Source organism: Artemia sp. Qi Xiang Cuo, chromosome 11 (assembly GCF_049724085.1).
Source record: "Artemia sp. Qi Xiang Cuo chromosome 11, ASM4972408v1, whole genome shotgun sequence".
Classification (NCBI taxonomy): Eukaryota; Metazoa; Arthropoda; class Branchiopoda; order Anostraca; family Artemiidae; genus Artemia; species Artemia sp. Qi Xiang Cuo.
Window position 1 is genome coordinate 22,967,829 of NC_142804.1, and position 18,381 is coordinate 22,986,209.

Below are 18,381 nucleotides of genomic sequence, written 5' to 3' on the forward strand. Positions count from 1 at the left end.
AGAACTTTCAATTTCCAATCGAATAAGCCCCTCCAAAGTTTCCACGACCACCCCTTCCATATTAAGTGCCTGCGAGAAAAATAAATAAATAAATTATAAAACATTTGAAGCCTTGTGACTCTTTACTAGAGGCAACGCTATAGCGTTACCTCTAACTAGTCAAAGTTCGGCTAAGGGACTAAGGAACGAGGCACTGAGATATGTCTGATTCCACTTCTTTGAGTTTGTTCGAAATTCCCTGAATTTTGTAGCAATATATTTAAAGGAAATGATTATGACGTGGACGTTGAGCTGAAGCCTGACCACACAAATAGTATAGTAGTAGGTAGACATATTAGTAGTAACTGCATAAGAAAATTCCCTTTGCACAGAAAAGGAAAGAAAGGAAGAGGCCCAACTGAAAGTCAACCTAAGGAAGCAGGTCCCTCTGAGAATTTTATGATCAACTCTTTAATCCTTTATCTCACAAAAGAAGACTTCGTACTTTTTCCTTTGTCATTTTGCGGCATTACGCATCGGAAAACATCACTTCCTCACGACGCAATTTTTTTCTGTACTTAAAAAGAACAATAAATCCCAAAATTACGAATTGAATGAGTTTTTTTTTGTTTTTTGTTTTTTTGGTTCAACAAAGTCATCGCTAGAAAAAAGGGGGGGAAATGATGGATCATAAAATATGTCTGGTGGTTCGGGAGAAGGTATTCAAAAGCTGAGCACATGGTTATCTGATTTTCTGAAGCTAATGGCATAATTCCATAGAGACCCAATCACTTCTCCTGGAAAGATCTCTCCTTTGTGGAATAATCTAAATATTCTAAGGCAAACTCATGTACACGGTGAACTCCAATCCCAATTAAAATAATACATTCGAAATCAGAAAATATTTGCGATAAATTATCTCCAGGTTGAACTCAATTCCGAAATTGGGTTTACTATTGGAAAACCATATCTGCCTGCTAGGTGTTCAAAAGCGTGAAATTTGACTAAATGTGGAAGCAAAAATGACAAAATACACTTTAAAAACGTGTCTTATAAATTTAATCCTGAATTCATACTGAAGAGATCCGAGTCTATTTGAAGTAGCTACCATTAAAAAAATTATTACGACTCTATTTAAGCATTCTTACCTGCTGCATAGAGGAATAGGCCAAAATAAAGCATCAGCACTGAATTTGACAAGCCAATTATTACGAAAGATGGGGCAGTGACCAGCATGCTCTGAAAGAAAGATCGGAGTGAATATTATGCCCATATAAACAATTGTTAGCCTGTAGAACGATGATGCCTTATCGATCCCATGACAAATCTACACACACTAAAGAGATTGTGGGAATTTCTTCAATATCCCCCCAAGGAAATTTGAAAATGTTGGCCTACAACAAAACTTTTCGGTTTACCCGCTATTCTCCAGAAAAATACTCTGCCCATCTCTCACCTAGAATTGTGGTTGTGCGTAGCCAAAACCATAGACATATCGAATATTTTTCCTACCTCATTTTCCCTCCATAAAGTATGCATTTTTTTGGACCTAAGACAACTTTGGAGGTCCAGTCCCGGGAGATTTTGCCCCTTTTTACTCCCATTGGTGGCCCTGTCGCCAAGTATTTTAATAAATGAAAACATGAAGTTTTGATTTATATTACAGACAAGGCCGTATCAAAGATTTTTTCGGAAAGTAGGGGGGGGGTTAAAAAAGAATTTTTCGGGGGGGGGGGGTATGAAAAAAACTGTAAAAACACATCGAAATTTGTTTATATTCATTTTGGTTACGTTTTTACGAGTCGGAAAAAACATTTCGGGTGGAGGGGGGGGACAAACCCCTAGCCCCTCACCCCTGCATACGGCTTTGATTACAGAGTAATAAAATAATTCTCATTCAAACTACTATATTCCATTTATAGTATCAAGCTAAAACAAGAGTGATATTTAATAGATTTGTTTTCAGATCAGTTTACATGTTATCTTGGGACCCATCTCAAAGGTAGCATGGCGCCAAAAAGACGCAACAGAATCCATTTTGAAATCTCTAGAAACCCTTGCACAGTTTTCTCAAATGTTTAATTTCAGCGGAAACTGTTACAAAAATATGAGTGATAAATTAACAAAGATAGTAAAAGGATTTGACAAAACACTGCAAGGAAAACAGGGATCAAAATTTCGACTAGTCTACTTCAATAGCGGAAACTCGCCGATATCGACAAAAACAAACCTTGTTTTTCTAAAGCAATTGTTTTGAAATTCAAACACCCTTTGCAACCTTTCTAATTTTCATTAAAATTAAACTTATTTTCGATAAAACTTTAGATACCTCAGTATGTTCATATACAGGGTTGATAAGCAGAATTATCCCCACACCAGATTGGTAAAACGTCCCGTACTTTTAAAGGAAATCAAGGACTCTCCTTAGTAATAAACATCTGGCCGTTTTCAAAAATATTACCCGTATGCATCTATATTAAAGCCCGATTTAGGGCTATCAGGATGTCTTTTGCAGAGCCCTGTTGTACATACCCAAAGAGTAAGTGTAATTTATAAGAGCGAAAGCTGGCGTTAGTGTCGACAAAAAAAAAACTATCAACACCCTCTAGCATTTGGCGAAACTTGACACCTTTTTCAGTATAATACTAAGAATAATGATTTAAACTAATAAAATTCAGAGTAAAAACGATTGAATAGCTTGAAAAAATATCAAGTGTCGTCAAACGCTAGATGACGTTTCAAATCTTATAAGTTACCCATACTCTTTAGTACATACCTACAAAGATTAGAGGATAGGGGGGGGGGTACCTCCGAGATTGGCCTAAGATTGGTTCGATCAACGTGAAACAGTTTAAGGCATGTCCCCGACATCTCCAGGCAGTTTACTCTTAAGTAACCCATTGTTGCAACCAATCCTCAAAAAACTGAGCACTTGGAAATTAGATACTCGAGGACACATTCAAGCACTTAAGGAAATTAGCACAAGTCAAGTAAATAGAATATTGTGCTTTCTATAATCTAAAGACAAAGGACAAAGTAACATAAAAGTCCAAAGACAAAGTAGTGTAAAAAAAAAAGTAACTTTTTAAAACACTAAAAGTAAATTGAAGATCACATATACATTTGTTGCAAGAAATAGTCTTTTATTTCCTCTAAATGACACTCTAATTTTTAGTGAGACCTCAGACAAGGACGACCTGCTTTCCGTTTAGCACTAGACGGTTGGCCGAAAAGAACAATCTTCGGCAATCTGTCATCCTTCATCCGCAAAACGTGCCCTAGCCACCCAACCTTTCTTTCATTATAACCCTAGAAAGCGGGAATGAACCACATTTTTTGTACAGCCTATTGTTTGAAATACGATCAGTCAGCCGGGTACCCAGAACAATCCTTAAGCAATTTAACTGGAAAACATCTAGCAAATTTTCATCCGCTTTTCGGAGCGCCCATGCTTCAGAGCTATTTTTAGCACTGTCATAACTGTAGTTTTCAATATTCTAATCTCGGTTTACAGACTTATCTTCCCATTCTTCTAAACTTTTTTAGCTGTGAAAAAAAAAACTGAGCCTTGGCTATTCTACTTTCATCTTCACTGCTTCCACCGTCTTTACTAATAATACTATCTAGGTATGTGAAGCTGTCCACCTGATTAATCTTTTCAATACCCAACGTCACCTTTTCATCTTCACTTATTCCTAGCCTTAGTAACTTAGTCTTCTTAACAATAATTTTCAAGCCTATTCTAGCACCCTGAACTCGTAAAACCTATAAACGTTCATTCATTTTGCTCACACTTTCTTCTAGAATGCTTAAATCCTCAGCATAATGTAAGTCTGGGATTTTTGTTCCTTCCCATTTGATTCCGTGGTCTCCCATTGCCTTTCCTGTGCTCCTTAAGACAAATTCCATCAAAATGATCCATATAAAGAAGGATAGAACACAACCCTGCTTAACTCCTGATTTAATACAAAACCAGCTGCTAACATCATTTCCCACCTTAACCGCGGCAATGCTATTTTCGTGCATGGCAGTAAGCACTTTAATGAATTTGTCTGTTATACCACACAAAGATAAAACCTTTGCTAAAGCCATTCTATGAACATAATCGAAGACTTGCTCATAATGTATAAAACTGAAGACCAAAGGTATCTGACAACTCAGGCACTTCTCAATTATTAACCTAAGAGCGAAAATTTGGTCGACGCGTCCTCTACCTTTTCTAAAACCGCACTGTTCTTCTCTTAAAACTTTATCTACGGTATATCTCAGTCTAAAAAGTATCATATTACTGAGTAATTTGCTACCTAATGAGACCAGACTAATGCCTCGATAATTACCACACTTACTTTTATCACCTTTCTTATAAAATGGCTTAATTAATGTTTTCCTAAAACTATTTGGTGCTTCCCCTTTTTCAAAAATCATATTCATAATCTTCAGTAACTTATTTTTAGCCTCAGAGCTACCATATTTAAGAAACTTATTTACTACACTATCAGCAGCTTGTTCCTTAATGTTTTTTAATCCTTTTAGTACTATCACCAATTCTTCCTCACACAACAAATATTCCGTCGCATCCAAGATGTCGCAAACTTCTTCATTTTCCTCTAAATTTTCTCCTGAAACTCTATCTCGGTTTAGCAAATTCTCAAAATGTTCTGCCCATCTCTCTTTAATTCTTTCCTTATCGCTTATTGTGGCCCCGTTCCTATCTTTAACTGGGCCAAGTCCGGATTTACTTATCCCTCTCAATTTATTAACATGCCAGTACAATATTTTACTATTATGCCGTCTAGTTGCATCTTCCAGATCGTCGGCAATTTTAAACATGGCCTCCACTTCATACCCCCTTAGTTCATATTTTAATGTTTTCTCCACTTTCTTTACATTCCTTTTGTTTTCATATGATCTATCACTCGGATAGTTATTGTGCAATTCCCTTCTCCTTTCTATTAAACATAAAGCTTCTTTATTAATATTCTTAGCTGCAATCCTAGCTTTCTTCCCTAAGACACCTTCAGCAACTTCACAAATTATTTTTCTAAAATTATTCCAACCATCTTCCACATTATCAAATTTTAAACTCTCAAGTTTAGTATTCAACTGTTGCTGGAAAATTTCTCTGAGATTCATATCCTGGAGTATACCAACGTCATAACTTCCCGGGAGGTACTTACCCTTCCGACATTTTAGCTTTAAATTAACCCTTGACACTACTAGATGGTGCTCTTTACTTTTAACATCAATAGCAGCAATCCTATACACCCTAGTATCTTGTATTGATCCTGCCAGTCTTCGATTTACTATAGCATAATCAATAAGGTTTGCTGTCTTACCATCACGTGAATATCATGTTAAAAAAAACAATTTTTTCGGGAGGAGGGGGGTACAAAAAAAACTTTAAAAACGCATCAAAATTTGTTTATATTCATTTTGGTTACGTTTTTACGAGTCGGAAAAAACATTTCGGGTGGGGGGGGGGTCAAACCCCTAGCCCCTCACCCCTGCATACGGCTTTGATTACAGAGTAATAAAATAATTCTCATTCAAACTACTATATTCCATTTATAGTATCAAGCTAAAACAAGAGTAATATTTAATAGATTTGTTTTCAGATCAGTTTACAGGTTATCTTGGGACCCATCTCAAAGGTAGCATTGCGCCAAAAGACGCAACAGAATCCATTTTGAAATCTCTAGAAACCCCTGCACAGTTTTCTCAAATGTTTAATTTCAGCGGAAACTTTTACAAAAATCTGATTGATAAATTAACAAAAATCTGATTGATAATTTTCCCAGGTATTTTCCCCTGATCTGACTTTTTTTTCCAGGGGTGATCATATCGATCCAGTAGTCCTAGAATATCAGGAGAGGGCTCATTCGAACGTAAATCAAAAGTTCTAGTGTCCTTTTTAAGTGACCAAAAAATTTGAAGGGCAACTTGGCCCCCTCCCACGCTCATTTTTTTCCTGAAGTCACCCAATCAAAATTTTGAGATATCCATTTTGTTCAGCATAGTCAAAAATCTAGTAAATATGTCTTTGAGGATGACTTACTCCCCCATAGTTCCTGGGGGAAAAGCTGCAAGTTATGAACTTTGCCCATTATTTACATATAGTATTGGTTAATGGGAAATATATAGATGTTTTCAGGAGGGATTTTTTTCTGGTGGGGGGGGGTCGGAGGAGGATTTTACGGGAGTATATCTTATCATGGAGGATGTTTCCTTGGGGGAAGGGACATTTCTATGAAGGGGGCGCCGGATTTCCCAGCATTATTTAAAAACCAATCAGAAATTAAATTTAAAAAAAAGTTTTTTTTTCAACTGAAAGTAAGGAACAACATTAAAACTTAAAACGGAGAGAAATTATTATGTATATGGGGGGGTTCGCCCCCAAAATTCCTCAATCTAAAAATAAAAAAAATTATACAGAATTATTTACAGAAATCGATTCCTTACGACACGCGGGATCAACCCTATACATGTTCATTTAGAATGCGCAGCTCTTTCTTCAGCGCTATCGTAAGGCGACTGAAATCATGAATCTTCTAAAACGCTGTTGTTTTTATATTTTTGACAAAAGAATTTTAGTTGACGTAGTCACTTTTTAGCATATTCTAAAGCAGTTTTGAGGATTTGTTTACATCAATGGAAATTCGAAATCCATGGAGTATATTCCAGCATACGTTGAATTGCTAAAATTGGCAACACGAAATGCAGCGCAAATACAAATATAATTCTGTAAAACTTGAGACTTTTTTCAGTATAATACTAAGAATAATGATTTAGACTAATAAAATTCAATGTAAAAACGATTGAATAGCTTGAAAAAATATCAAGTGTCGTCAAACACTAGATGGCGTTTCTACTCTTATAAGTTACCCATACTCTTTAGTACATACCTACAAACATTAGAGGATAAGGGGGGTACCTCCGAATTGGCCTAAGATTGGTTCGATCAACGTGAAACAGTTTCAGGCATGTCCCAGACATCTCCAGGCAGTTTACTCTTAAGTAACCCATTGTTGCAACCAATCCTCAAAAAACTGAGCACTTGGAAATTAGATACTCGAGGACACATTCAAGCACTTAAGGAAATTAGCACAAGTCAAGTAAATAGAATATTGTGCTTTCTATAATCTAAAGACAAAGGACAAAGTAACATAAAAGTCCAAAGACAAAGTAGTTTAAAAAAAAAAGTAACTTTTTAAAACACTAAAAGTAAATTGAAGATCACATATACATTTGTTGCAAGAAATAGTCTTTTATTTCCTCTAAATGACACTCTAATTTTTAGTGAGTTTGAAAAGGCTGTAACCCTACTTTAATTTGGGGTAATTCCAATACGTTAAGTAACTTCATTAATTATTTTAATTTCATTTAGTTTTTTAGATTTCGCTTAATAATTAATGATAATACCTGTTTAAGTTTGAGTTGATTAATCATCTTAATTTCCACTCGTTTTACGCTCATTTATTAATTCATAGAAATATATATACTCATGATAGCCATATATTATTTATTATGTGACTTTACTTCTGTTCATTTAGGTTTCAACACTGTTCTTCACTTATATTAGAAGAAAAATCTTTTCACAGTGGATGTCAATTAATTGACACAGCTCGTTCGTTAATTAATTGACACAGTTTTTATTATCTGTTAAGAGGATTCAATACTTAAAACCTAATTTTGTGAGACTCAACAACGGCTGACTGTCTCAAAGACAAAGGGTACTTATCATTGAAACCAATTACTATTACTACTACCAACTCACCGCAGCACCAAGCCGCCAGAGGCCAACACAGCTGTGCACGCTCCTCCTCCATCCCAATCTATTCAAAGCCTCCTTCTTACACCCTCCCACGAAGTTCCCATTTCCTTTAAATCTTTCTTTATGACGTCCTCCCACCCAAGACAAGGACGACCTGCTTTCCGTTTAGCACTAGACGGTTGGCCGAAAAGAACAATCTGTCATCCTTCATCCGGACAACGTGCCCTAGCTACCCAACCTTTTTTTCATTATAGCCCTAGAAAGCGGTATTGAACCACGTTTTTCGTAGAGCCTATTGTCTGAAATACGATCAGTCAGCCGGGTACCCAGAACAAACCCTTAAGCAATTTCTCTGGATAATATATCACAATTCTTTTTCCACTTTTCGGAGTACCTATGCTTTAGAGCCATATTTGACCACTGTCGTCACTGTAGCTTCTAATATTTTAATTTTAGTTTACAGACGCATCTTCATATCCTTGCGAACTTCTTTTTAACCGTGAAAAAACATACTGAGCCTTTTCTTTTTACTTTTAACATTTTCACTGCTCCCACCATCTTTACTAATAATACTACGGTACCAAGGTAAGTGAAGCTGCCCACCTGATCAATCTTTTCATTATCCAACGTCACCTTTTTATCTTCACTTATTCCTAGCCTTAGTAACTTAGTCTTCTTAACAATAATTTCTAGAGCACAGAACTCGCAAAACCTACAAAAGTTCATTCATTTTGCTCACAATTTCATCTAGGATGCTTAAATCATCAGCATAATCTAAGTCCAGGAGTTTTTTCCTCCCCATTTGATTCCGTGGTCTCCCATTGCCTTTCCTGTGCTCCTTAAGATGAGATCCATCAAAAAATCCATATAAAAGCAGTTAGAACATAACCCTGCTTAAGTACTGAATTAATACGAGACCAGCAGCTAACCTCATTTCCTACCTTAACCACGGCAGTGTTATTCTCATACGTAGCACTTATCACTTTCATGTATTTGTCTGGTATACCATACAAGGATAAGACCTTTACTAAAGCTCTTCTATCAGCAGAATGGAACGCTTGCTCATAATCTATAAAACCGAGGACTAAAGGTGTTTGACAACTCAGGCACTCTTCAATTATTAACCTAAGAGCAAAATTTGGTCGACACATCCTCTACCTTTTCTAAAACCACACAGTTCTTGTCTCAAAACTTTGTATACAGCACCTTTCAATCTAAAAATTATCATATTACTAAGTAATTTGCTACCTACAGAGACCAGACTAATGCCTCAATAATTACCCCACTCACTTTTATCACCTTTTGTTGTAAAATGGCTTAATTAAGGTTTTCCTAAAATCATTAGGTACTTCCCCTTTTTCAAGAATCATATTCATAATCTTCTGTAACTTATTTTTATCCTCAGAGCTACCATATTTAAGAAACTCATTTACCACCCTATCAGCACCTGGAGCCTTATTATTTTTTAATCCTTTTAGTACTGTCGCTAATTCTTTCTCACAAAACAAATCTTCCTTCACATCCAAGGTATCACAAACTTCTTCATTTTCCACTATATCTTTTCCTGCAACTCTATCTCGGTTTAGCAAATTCTCAAAATGTTCTGCCCATCTCTCTTTAATTCTTTCCTAATCGCTTATTGTGGCCCCGTTCCTATCTTTAACTGGGCCAAGTCCGGATTTACTTATCCCTCTCAATTTATTAACATGCTCAGATAATTCTTGTACAAGTCCTTTCTCCTGTCTATTAAACTTAAAGCTTTTTACAAATATTCTTAGCGGCAGTCCTAGCTTTCTTCCCTAAGGCACCTTCAGCAACTTCACAAATTATTTTTCTAAAATTATTCCAACCATCTTCCACATTATCAAATTTTAAACTCTCAAATTTAGTATTCTACTGTTCCTGGAAAATTTCTCTCAAATTCTCAGCCTGGAGTCTACCAACGTCATAACTTCCCGGGAGGTAGTTACATTTCCGAAATTTCAGTTTTAAATTAACCCTTAACACTACTAGATGGTTCTCTTTACTTTTAACATCAATAACAGCACTCCTATATGCCCTAGTATCTTGTATTGATCCTGCCAGTCTTTGGTTTACTATAACATATTCAATAAGGTTAGGTGTCTTACCATCATGTGAATACCATGTTAACTTATGAGCCAGTTTATGACCAAACACCGTAGTGGTTACAACTAGATTGTTATACCTACAAAAATGCAAAAGTCTGTATCCATTACTGTTTTCTTTTTCTAAATCAAATTTATCTAGGCTAGGATACCATCTATCCCTATTTCTTCCGACCTAGGCGTTAAAATCTCCTAGTAAAAACATCATATTTCTACCTGGGACCCTGTCTATTTGCTCATGTAACTGTAAGTAAAATTCATCTGAGTCACTAGTATTTCCATCAGTCGGTTCTATAGGATTGTATACTACTATAACTGATACCTGAACTTTTTAGTCATTAAATGAGCAATTAGTATTCTATAATTAATACCTTCAAGCCAAACAAGACTTAGCAGCTTCCTTATTCATCATGGACCCTTCTCCCTGTCTATGTACCCCATCGTTCCTGCCTGAGAAAACAAATTCTATATCACCTAATTCCAGGCTTCCCACTCCTGGGAAATGAGTCTATGAAACTCCTGAGAAGCCCAGTTCGAATCGTGTGAAATTGTCATTGAATATTCCTATAACACGGCTATATTTAACGTCATAGCACTCCAAGGTCCGAATTTCATTTCCTTTAAATTATTGACATTACTTTGGCCCCAGGAAAAGCAATTATCCCGGATACCAGTAAATCGATTAAACCCATCAAAAATCGAGAATACTTACATTCTGAAAAAAGGAAGATAAAAATGTCTCCTTTCCCCTGGGAATCAAGACACTCAGAAAAAAATGCAATTAAATAGGAAAATATGGGATGATTCCATTTAAATCATTACAGAAACAAAGCTTCTGGTATGACTGCATTCTCTGAGAAATTTTTTGGTGGCGCTCACAGGGACAGGGCCGTATGTATTTTTTTTTACTTTTGTATGAGTAAAAAAAAAATTCGGAAGGGAGGTCACGACGGGGTAATACGCCTCTCCCATACGCAGCAATATAAACCGTAATATAATGGAATGGCGTACACATTGGTATCAGGGGGAGGCAGGGACGTCTGTGCAACCTTTATTTGTCTCTCCCCCTGCTGGATTTTCAAAATAGTTTTTGAGGGGGTGTTTTCATTGAAAAATGCCCTTGTCTGATATTTTCATTGAAAAAAATTAAAAACGACAAATTTGCCCCGCTTGATATTGAAAATATTTTTTTGTATTGTAGATCATATTCATGATGAAATTCTTAAAATAACTTCAGTCTAGTGAGGGGAGGGAGTAGCCCTTAGGTAAGTGAAAAGATCAACACGGTTGCATAACTCAAGTAACAAATTACAACTCATAGAAACTTTGCCAAAGAACTGAAAAAGAGAGCTTGCACCCAAGGTCTTAAATACAACTTATTTTATAATTTTATAAAAGACACATCAAAATCATTTGCACTTCGAGCGAAGAATGTTTCATAATTATCACAGGTAAAACTTACCGGCAGTAATTATATATCTTGCACCAGGCTCTATTTGACTAGCAACAGTATACTCAATCATAATTATTTTTTATTGCTTTGCCGGAGTTATTCTATTCAGGTAAGGTCAGGGTTCTTGACCTTGCAAACAAGATGGTTCTTGTTTGCACCACTTGTATGCAAAGGTGTTGACCAAAATTGACTCTAATTTTTCTTTTTTTTTTTACAATCGGTCTGTAATTGCCAAATTGAATTTCACAGCTAAAAAAACGATAAAAAGAAAATCGCTTAAAATGATCATATAAAGAAATAACTCAGTTATTTTATATATTTTTAAAATGCATTGTCAGAGTGGCGAACATTTAATTTTAAAGAGCGTCAACTGAGGAATTAAGTGGTACTACTCTTTTGCTATTATTTTCTTCACAAGACCCGTGCCTCTATAGTGATGTTGGTTAAATGATAAAATTTATAGAACGGAAATAACGAGAATTGACAGAAAAATGGAAACCTCGAGGTATTCAAACCTTATTCAAACCAGAACTTAAACAAGATATTATGGATTGTAATGTAATGTAAAGTCTATAGAATACTAAATATAGTTTTGCCACGAGTTTTTGCAACAAAAATTTTATGAACTTTTGTGCCATAATTCTTACTTCAGGAGACGGATAGTTTTTTCAATAAATTTAATTGTATATGCATATAGACTACCTTCCTTAAATTAAAGCAAGCAAAGGCACTAATTTTACTTGACTTGATTTAAACTTTTAACACCAAAAACTGACACGCCTCAATAAGGTAGGAAATCCGTTTATGTTGTTCTAACACTTTCTTCTCTAGATAGGAAATGTAGAGTTGCACTAACATGTGAGAGCTGCCAATGAAATCTAACAGTTCTTCGTTTACTTCAAACTCATGAAGTTAAACGGAAACCCGGGGAAATTTAGTAAGTGGGGTGTATAAGATTCCGTGTTCTTGTGGGAAGCTTTAAATTTGTAGAACTCACCAACATTTTCTTGAAAGCATTATTGAGCATTGTAATTCAATAGAAAATACCCTACAATTAAGCAAGACTCCAGAAATTTCGGATACCCTTCCAAAATTTCAGCTTTAAATCAACACTTGACACTACTAGATGGTACTCTTTACTTTTAAAATCAATAACAGCACTAGTAGTAAGGCAATAGGCAATACGAACTATACAAGAATATGCTCAAAAGTGTAATAGATACGAACCATACATTCAACCATACATTCACGCCTACAAGAATATACAGTGTGGTATCACGTGGACATTGCAAAAAAGTTGGCAACCTATAAAGTGGTCCAACACGTTTTGAGAGTATAGTTAAGGTTGTATAACACAACCAGACTGGTTTTTGAGACAACATCCGTTTTTAGGGCCAATCAGTGACAGCGGAGGTTGCTCCATATACGATAGCTTGATTGGTGATTGGATTTGAATAAAAGGAGTGATTTTCACTGCAATTCATATTAGTAAGAGAATTGAATTCAGAGAGAATAGTTTATTTGAGAGGATATTAGTAGAGAAAATGAGTGAAACATTTACATTAGTGGAGATTAATGATGGAGCCGGGAGCAGCAATGATATACGAATACCCAATTGGGCTGTGGAAATAACCGGAGGCTGTAGACTATGCCTTGAATGGGACGATATGTATGCTAGATACGTGATATCATTAAGCAAATTTAAAATGGAGGAGCAACTATGTTTTGCTGCGAAACAATATATTGTGCATATAAATAGACTTCGGGCAGCATTAGATGTGCTAGTGAAATATATTGATGAGAACAAAATGCATCAGTGAATATTATTGTTGTAATTATGCTCAATAGAATTGTTTCTAAATCAAAGGTATTTTTCTTTCTATAGTAGACTAGCGTATATTTTTTAGAGTAGAAAAAATTCTGGTTAGTCTGAAGTTGGTTGTGAGAGTGTTATGACTCTAAAAATGGATAGATTTGAGAAAGAGCGAATCATGGGGAATCTAGTGCTTATGGAAAAACGTTTGATTCTAGATGATCATTTTCTAGACCTGTCTATTCAAAGGAAGATATTTTCTCGGGGAATGCTAATCGATATAATGAAAACTGATTCTTCATCATTAGACTATTGCATGAAGCTTCTACGTCGTGGTCCAATTGCATTTACACAATTTATTGATATATTGATCACGACACGGCAAAATGATATTGTGGATATGCTTTTAAACATTAGTTTAGAAATTTAGGACTATTTTTCTCATGAGAAAGATGGTGTTCAAGGATGATTTACTCCTTTCTCTCTCTCTCTCTCTCTCTCTCTCTCTCTCTCTCTCTCTCTCTCTCTCTCTCTCTCTCTCTCTCTCTCTCTCTCTCTCTCTCTCTCTCTCTCTCTCTCTCTCTCTCTCTCTCTCTCTCTCTCTCTCTCTCTCTCTCTCTCTCTCTCTCTCTCTCTCTCTCTCTCTCTCTCTCTCTCTCTCTCTCTCTCTCTCTCTCTCTCTCTCTCTCTCTCTCTCTCTCTCTCTCTCTCTCTCTCTCTCTCTCTCTCTCTCTCTCTCTCTCTCTCTCTCTCTCTCTCTCTCTCTCTCTCTCTCTCTCTCTCTCTCTCTCTCTCTCTCTCTCTCTCTCTCTCTCTCTCTCTCTCTCTCTCTCTCTCTCTCTCTCTCTCTCTCTCTCTCTCTCTCTCTCTCTCTCTCTCTCTCTCTCTCTCTCTCTCTCTCTCTCTCTCTCTCTCTCTCTCTCTCTCTCTCTCTCTCTCTCTCTCTCTCTCTCTCTCTCTCTCTCTCTCTCTCTCTCTCTCTCTCTCTCTCTCTCTCTCTCTCTCTCTCTCTCTCTCTCTCTCTCTCTCTCTCTCTCTCTCTCTCTCTCTCTCTCTCTCTCTCTCTCTCTCTCTCTCTCTCTCTCTCAATTTGTCAATTTGTCAATTGTTGTTGTCAATTTGTTGTTGTTGGTAGCTCAGTTTCATTGTGGCAGTCAGAGTGTCAACACATGAAATAATGTTCCATACATGTCCACTATGTATGTACACACTGGGCAACTGGTCATCATGTGAGAATTGCACAATGATTGATGAGTATGATGAAAAGCATAGATTATGCAACCCGTGTAAATTGCATAGTGGATATGCTGTACAAATTAAAGGTTGTAATTCCTGTCTTGAAGAGGTGTGTGACTCTCATCCTAGAGGGCAATTGTCACTATGATAAATGCAATCAATGGGAAAATAGATATCCCGGTATGATTGGAAAGAATCCTAACCGTGATTTTAGTTTATTGCTATGAGATTGGTATCGTCGCGGTTTTAGATTATTTTGGCAGGAGGAGCCGGGTTAGTGGTTCAACTGTTGGAACAGCAAAAGAATATGGTTTTTACGTCATAGTTGTGAAGAAAATGGGTGTTATGATTATAAGCCCACTGATTTTTATTTGGCTGCGACGGAATGTGATTCGACACTTGAGGACACTGTTTGTAAAATTGTGTCAAATAAGCAAATTGAAACATGTGAATTCTATAGAATGAATGAGAATAGAATCATGTGAAGTTACACTCTACTGTAGAAAATGTGACCCTGACATTGCAACACATCAGGATCAGTATACTGTGAATTCGGATAATCTACCTGCATTAGTTGTTGTCGACAAATACCTATACCTAGTAGAAGATGAAATCTACAGAGTAGAAAAGTCGTTTTTTATCATGTATATACATTTTTTCATTTATTAATAAACAATTTCACATACATTTTTAGAACATTTTATTCGTAGGGCACTAAAATCAATATTAAATACGCTTGTAAGTATATTCTACACTAGAAAGTCATTCAATCAAAGTATGTCAACGTAGATGTCGAGAAACTGATTGTAGGTATAGCCATGACATCTGGACATGGAAAAGAGTAGTGCGTAAAAGCCACTTGTCTTAGTCGTTAAATCCTGTGCACTTCGTTGATTTTGAATAATAGTTTTTCCACTGCTCTCAATAAAGTTGCTGATGTATGGAGTGTAGAATTTATACGAAAGGCCAAGAGGATCAAAAAATTCAATATTCTTCGCTGTTTGAAAGATGCATAGCCAATGGCCGGTCTTCAAACTCGATGGACTGCTATTAACAATGATTAAGGTATTGTTAACACTTGGAATTTTTTCAATGAAGTCCGATGGTATACAATAGGACTTGTACTGGAACACGTATGGATCCATACTAAATACGTTGAATATTTGGTTTGTGATCATGGTGCTAGGTCTAGTCGAACACTGCCGTTGGGTGTGATTTCCCAATAGGTTTCAAATTGACTCAATGATATTAGCGTGATACTCTCAGTCAAAGCATCGGTAAATGTACACTGTAAACGTGCATTCCCTGTTTGTACTATGCTCATATCCTGAGTCCCCGACAAGTCCAAAACAATTACCCCATGATTTTTTGAAAACATTGAATCGGTTATTCCATTTTCAAATAGTTGAGAGTCAGGATCTAGGGATTGCATAGTCAACTCGTACAGAGTTCTATGGGATTTTTTGTCAAACGATAGAGTGTACAGTGGAATACCATTCACTTTGCACACAAGGCTAGATAGACCGAAAAAAATAAAATCATGGGGGGATTCAGTCTAGGATCCAACGGCACTGCCACTCTTCACAAAGGCCAAAGCCAATTTTGATGGGATTCCTCCATTGATAAATGACGAATCGCTATAGCTACGAGAGTCGGTGGCAATGTGACGTTGATTGGTGATCGTATGGGGGACAAGAAGTTTAATGTTGCTGCCATTGGCTCTTAGCTTTTCCACTGCCAATGCAACAGAGCTCATAACCTGTTGTTTTCGGACGTGGAGAATTGCCGATGTGATCATGACATTTGCATCGGGTGCTGCAGGAAGTGTTTTTTCTCAAAATGAAATTCAATGGGGCCAGTTGCAACTTTATGTCAATCTTGACATTGGGGGGTAGCCATTGGGATATATTGAATATCTCATGATTTAATTTTCCAACCAGATGAAGCTCCTTGCTCACCGCAACAGTCAATATGCCGTTAGTATCAAAACCTGATTGATATTCATAACCCAATGATTGTCCTCTCAACTCCTTGTATGCCTTTGGTGTCATCATCATAAATTGTATGTAGCTTGCATAGTTGGTTAAATTATTGCTAGTGCTCACCAATGTTCCATTAATAATTGTTTAGTGACAACAATGTCACAATGTCAGTGCTCACCAATGGTGACAACATTGTCACCAATGGTGTCATCATCATAAATTGTATGTAGCTTACATAGTTGGATAAATTATTGCTAGTGCTCACCAATGTTCCATTAATAAAAACATTAATTTGTTTGAACAGATTGTGTAGAATACAGTTTTCGTAGGAGAGACCATTGGCAACAGTTGGAGTTGTATTATCGGACTTTTTCTTCACCGCAACATTTAAATCAATAAATGTTGATGATAAACCGAGGAGATAGTCTTCATTGGAAAATATCTGAAACTAAATATTTTCCGAAGGGATGCTGAGGATGAAATTGTTCATAATAGCCATACTTGACACTGACATCAACATTTTCAGCATTGAATAGATTCAATGAGGAGCTGATCGAAAGATATTATTCCTTGTGGGGGAGATAAGTCATCTTAAGAGAAGAAATCCTTCTTTGATCTAACAGTCTTTTTCTTCTGCTTATTGGCCTTCGTTGTTTTATTCCTCAAAGTCCTTGTTGATGTCATTCGCTTCCCACCTGGGTAGAGACTGATGAGTGAATGACGCGCACACATCCTTTTCAATCCCTTCTCATTTTGTTGAGATTTTAATTGCTCACCAACGGCTCTTGCTGAAGATCTAATATTTTCCTTAACACTCTCGTTGAAATTCTTGACCGACCCCCAGTCCTGTAGTGTTGAGGCAGCAAAATTTGATGCAGCAGGTACAAGATATTTTCAGGCAAGCGGTCGTGCAGAACGAAATAGCCTAGCAAACCAGCTACCAAGACCAAAGCTAGATATTGGAGTACGCCCCTTGTAGTAGTCCCATTCATTGCTTATTTGACGTGGACTCGAAGCACCAACAGAGCAATCGATAACGGGAGAGACGAATGGAATTCTTCTATTGTTCATTTTAGTTGATTGTGCTGTCGCCGACAATGGGTCGAAAATGACACGTAATCACTGCTAAGCCTTTTGTTATTGCTAGAGGATCACCCAATTCACTTCTTAGTGTTAACTGACAGAGTTCCAAATACGAAGTGTTTACAGGAACATACTGAAGATGCTTTATATTCTAGTGATGAACAAGTTAATGAGTTTTTTTTCGTTCAACAACACGTAGGAGAGGGACATTTGAATTACCAACTCTCGATGTTTCCACAAAGGATGCATAGAGAAATATTCAAGATTTCAAGTCGAAACCAGGTGAATTGTCAAAAAAAAGAACTTAATGCATCCTGTAAACAATGACAAACTTTTTCCCAGTGATCATATTCGGTTTAAAGCCAAGAAGGTCTCTCAGCTTGGCATTGATACTAATTATTTTAGAGTCAACATCTAAGGTAATGTAATTCCTATCGTTTTTCAATGAATAATTAAAATGGAATGCACCATTCCTACGATATGAGATTTTCTATTGATTGTACGACACAAATCTGTCATATTATCGTATTCAATATATTTCAATTTACAATGTGAATATTCGCTAGATTTAAGTGCTTCAACCCATTCATAGTCGACAAAGAGAGACCAATCGAATGGTATAACTTTTATATCATACACACGATCCTTTCTCAGGATGTCATAGGTATTTGTGAGAATACAGTCGACAAGAGCCACTTCATATGCACCGTCAAATTTGATGGCGGGGGAGAGTTTTGTCCAAAAATCACTTGTCGTATTAAAGTCGTTGTAGAGAGGATCAGAAACGTTGTACATAAAAGCTACATAGAAATCATTAGGCATTGTCAATATCTTCTACACCGATCCAAAAATCAAAATCGGAGTTGTATCCTAGGCACCGAACAAGTAACTGTTTCCTACCCCTGCGAGTACGAGTCTTTAATATCTTTTCAATTTGA

At 36.5% G+C, this 18,381-nt stretch overlaps 1 protein-coding gene across 1 annotated transcript in view; it reads right to left on the bottom strand.

Moving 5' to 3' along the window:
• rtet (major facilitator superfamily domain-containing protein rtet) overlaps positions 1–18,381 on the bottom strand; it is a 96,541-nt gene that overhangs the window by 12,741 nt on the left and 65,419 nt on the right. Inside the window, exon 6 of the mRNA XM_089096590.1 lies at positions 1,128–1,218. Coding sequence (XP_088952716.1) covers positions 1,128–1,218 — 91 coding nt within the window. The remainder of the gene's footprint in view (positions 1–1,127; positions 1,219–18,381) is intronic.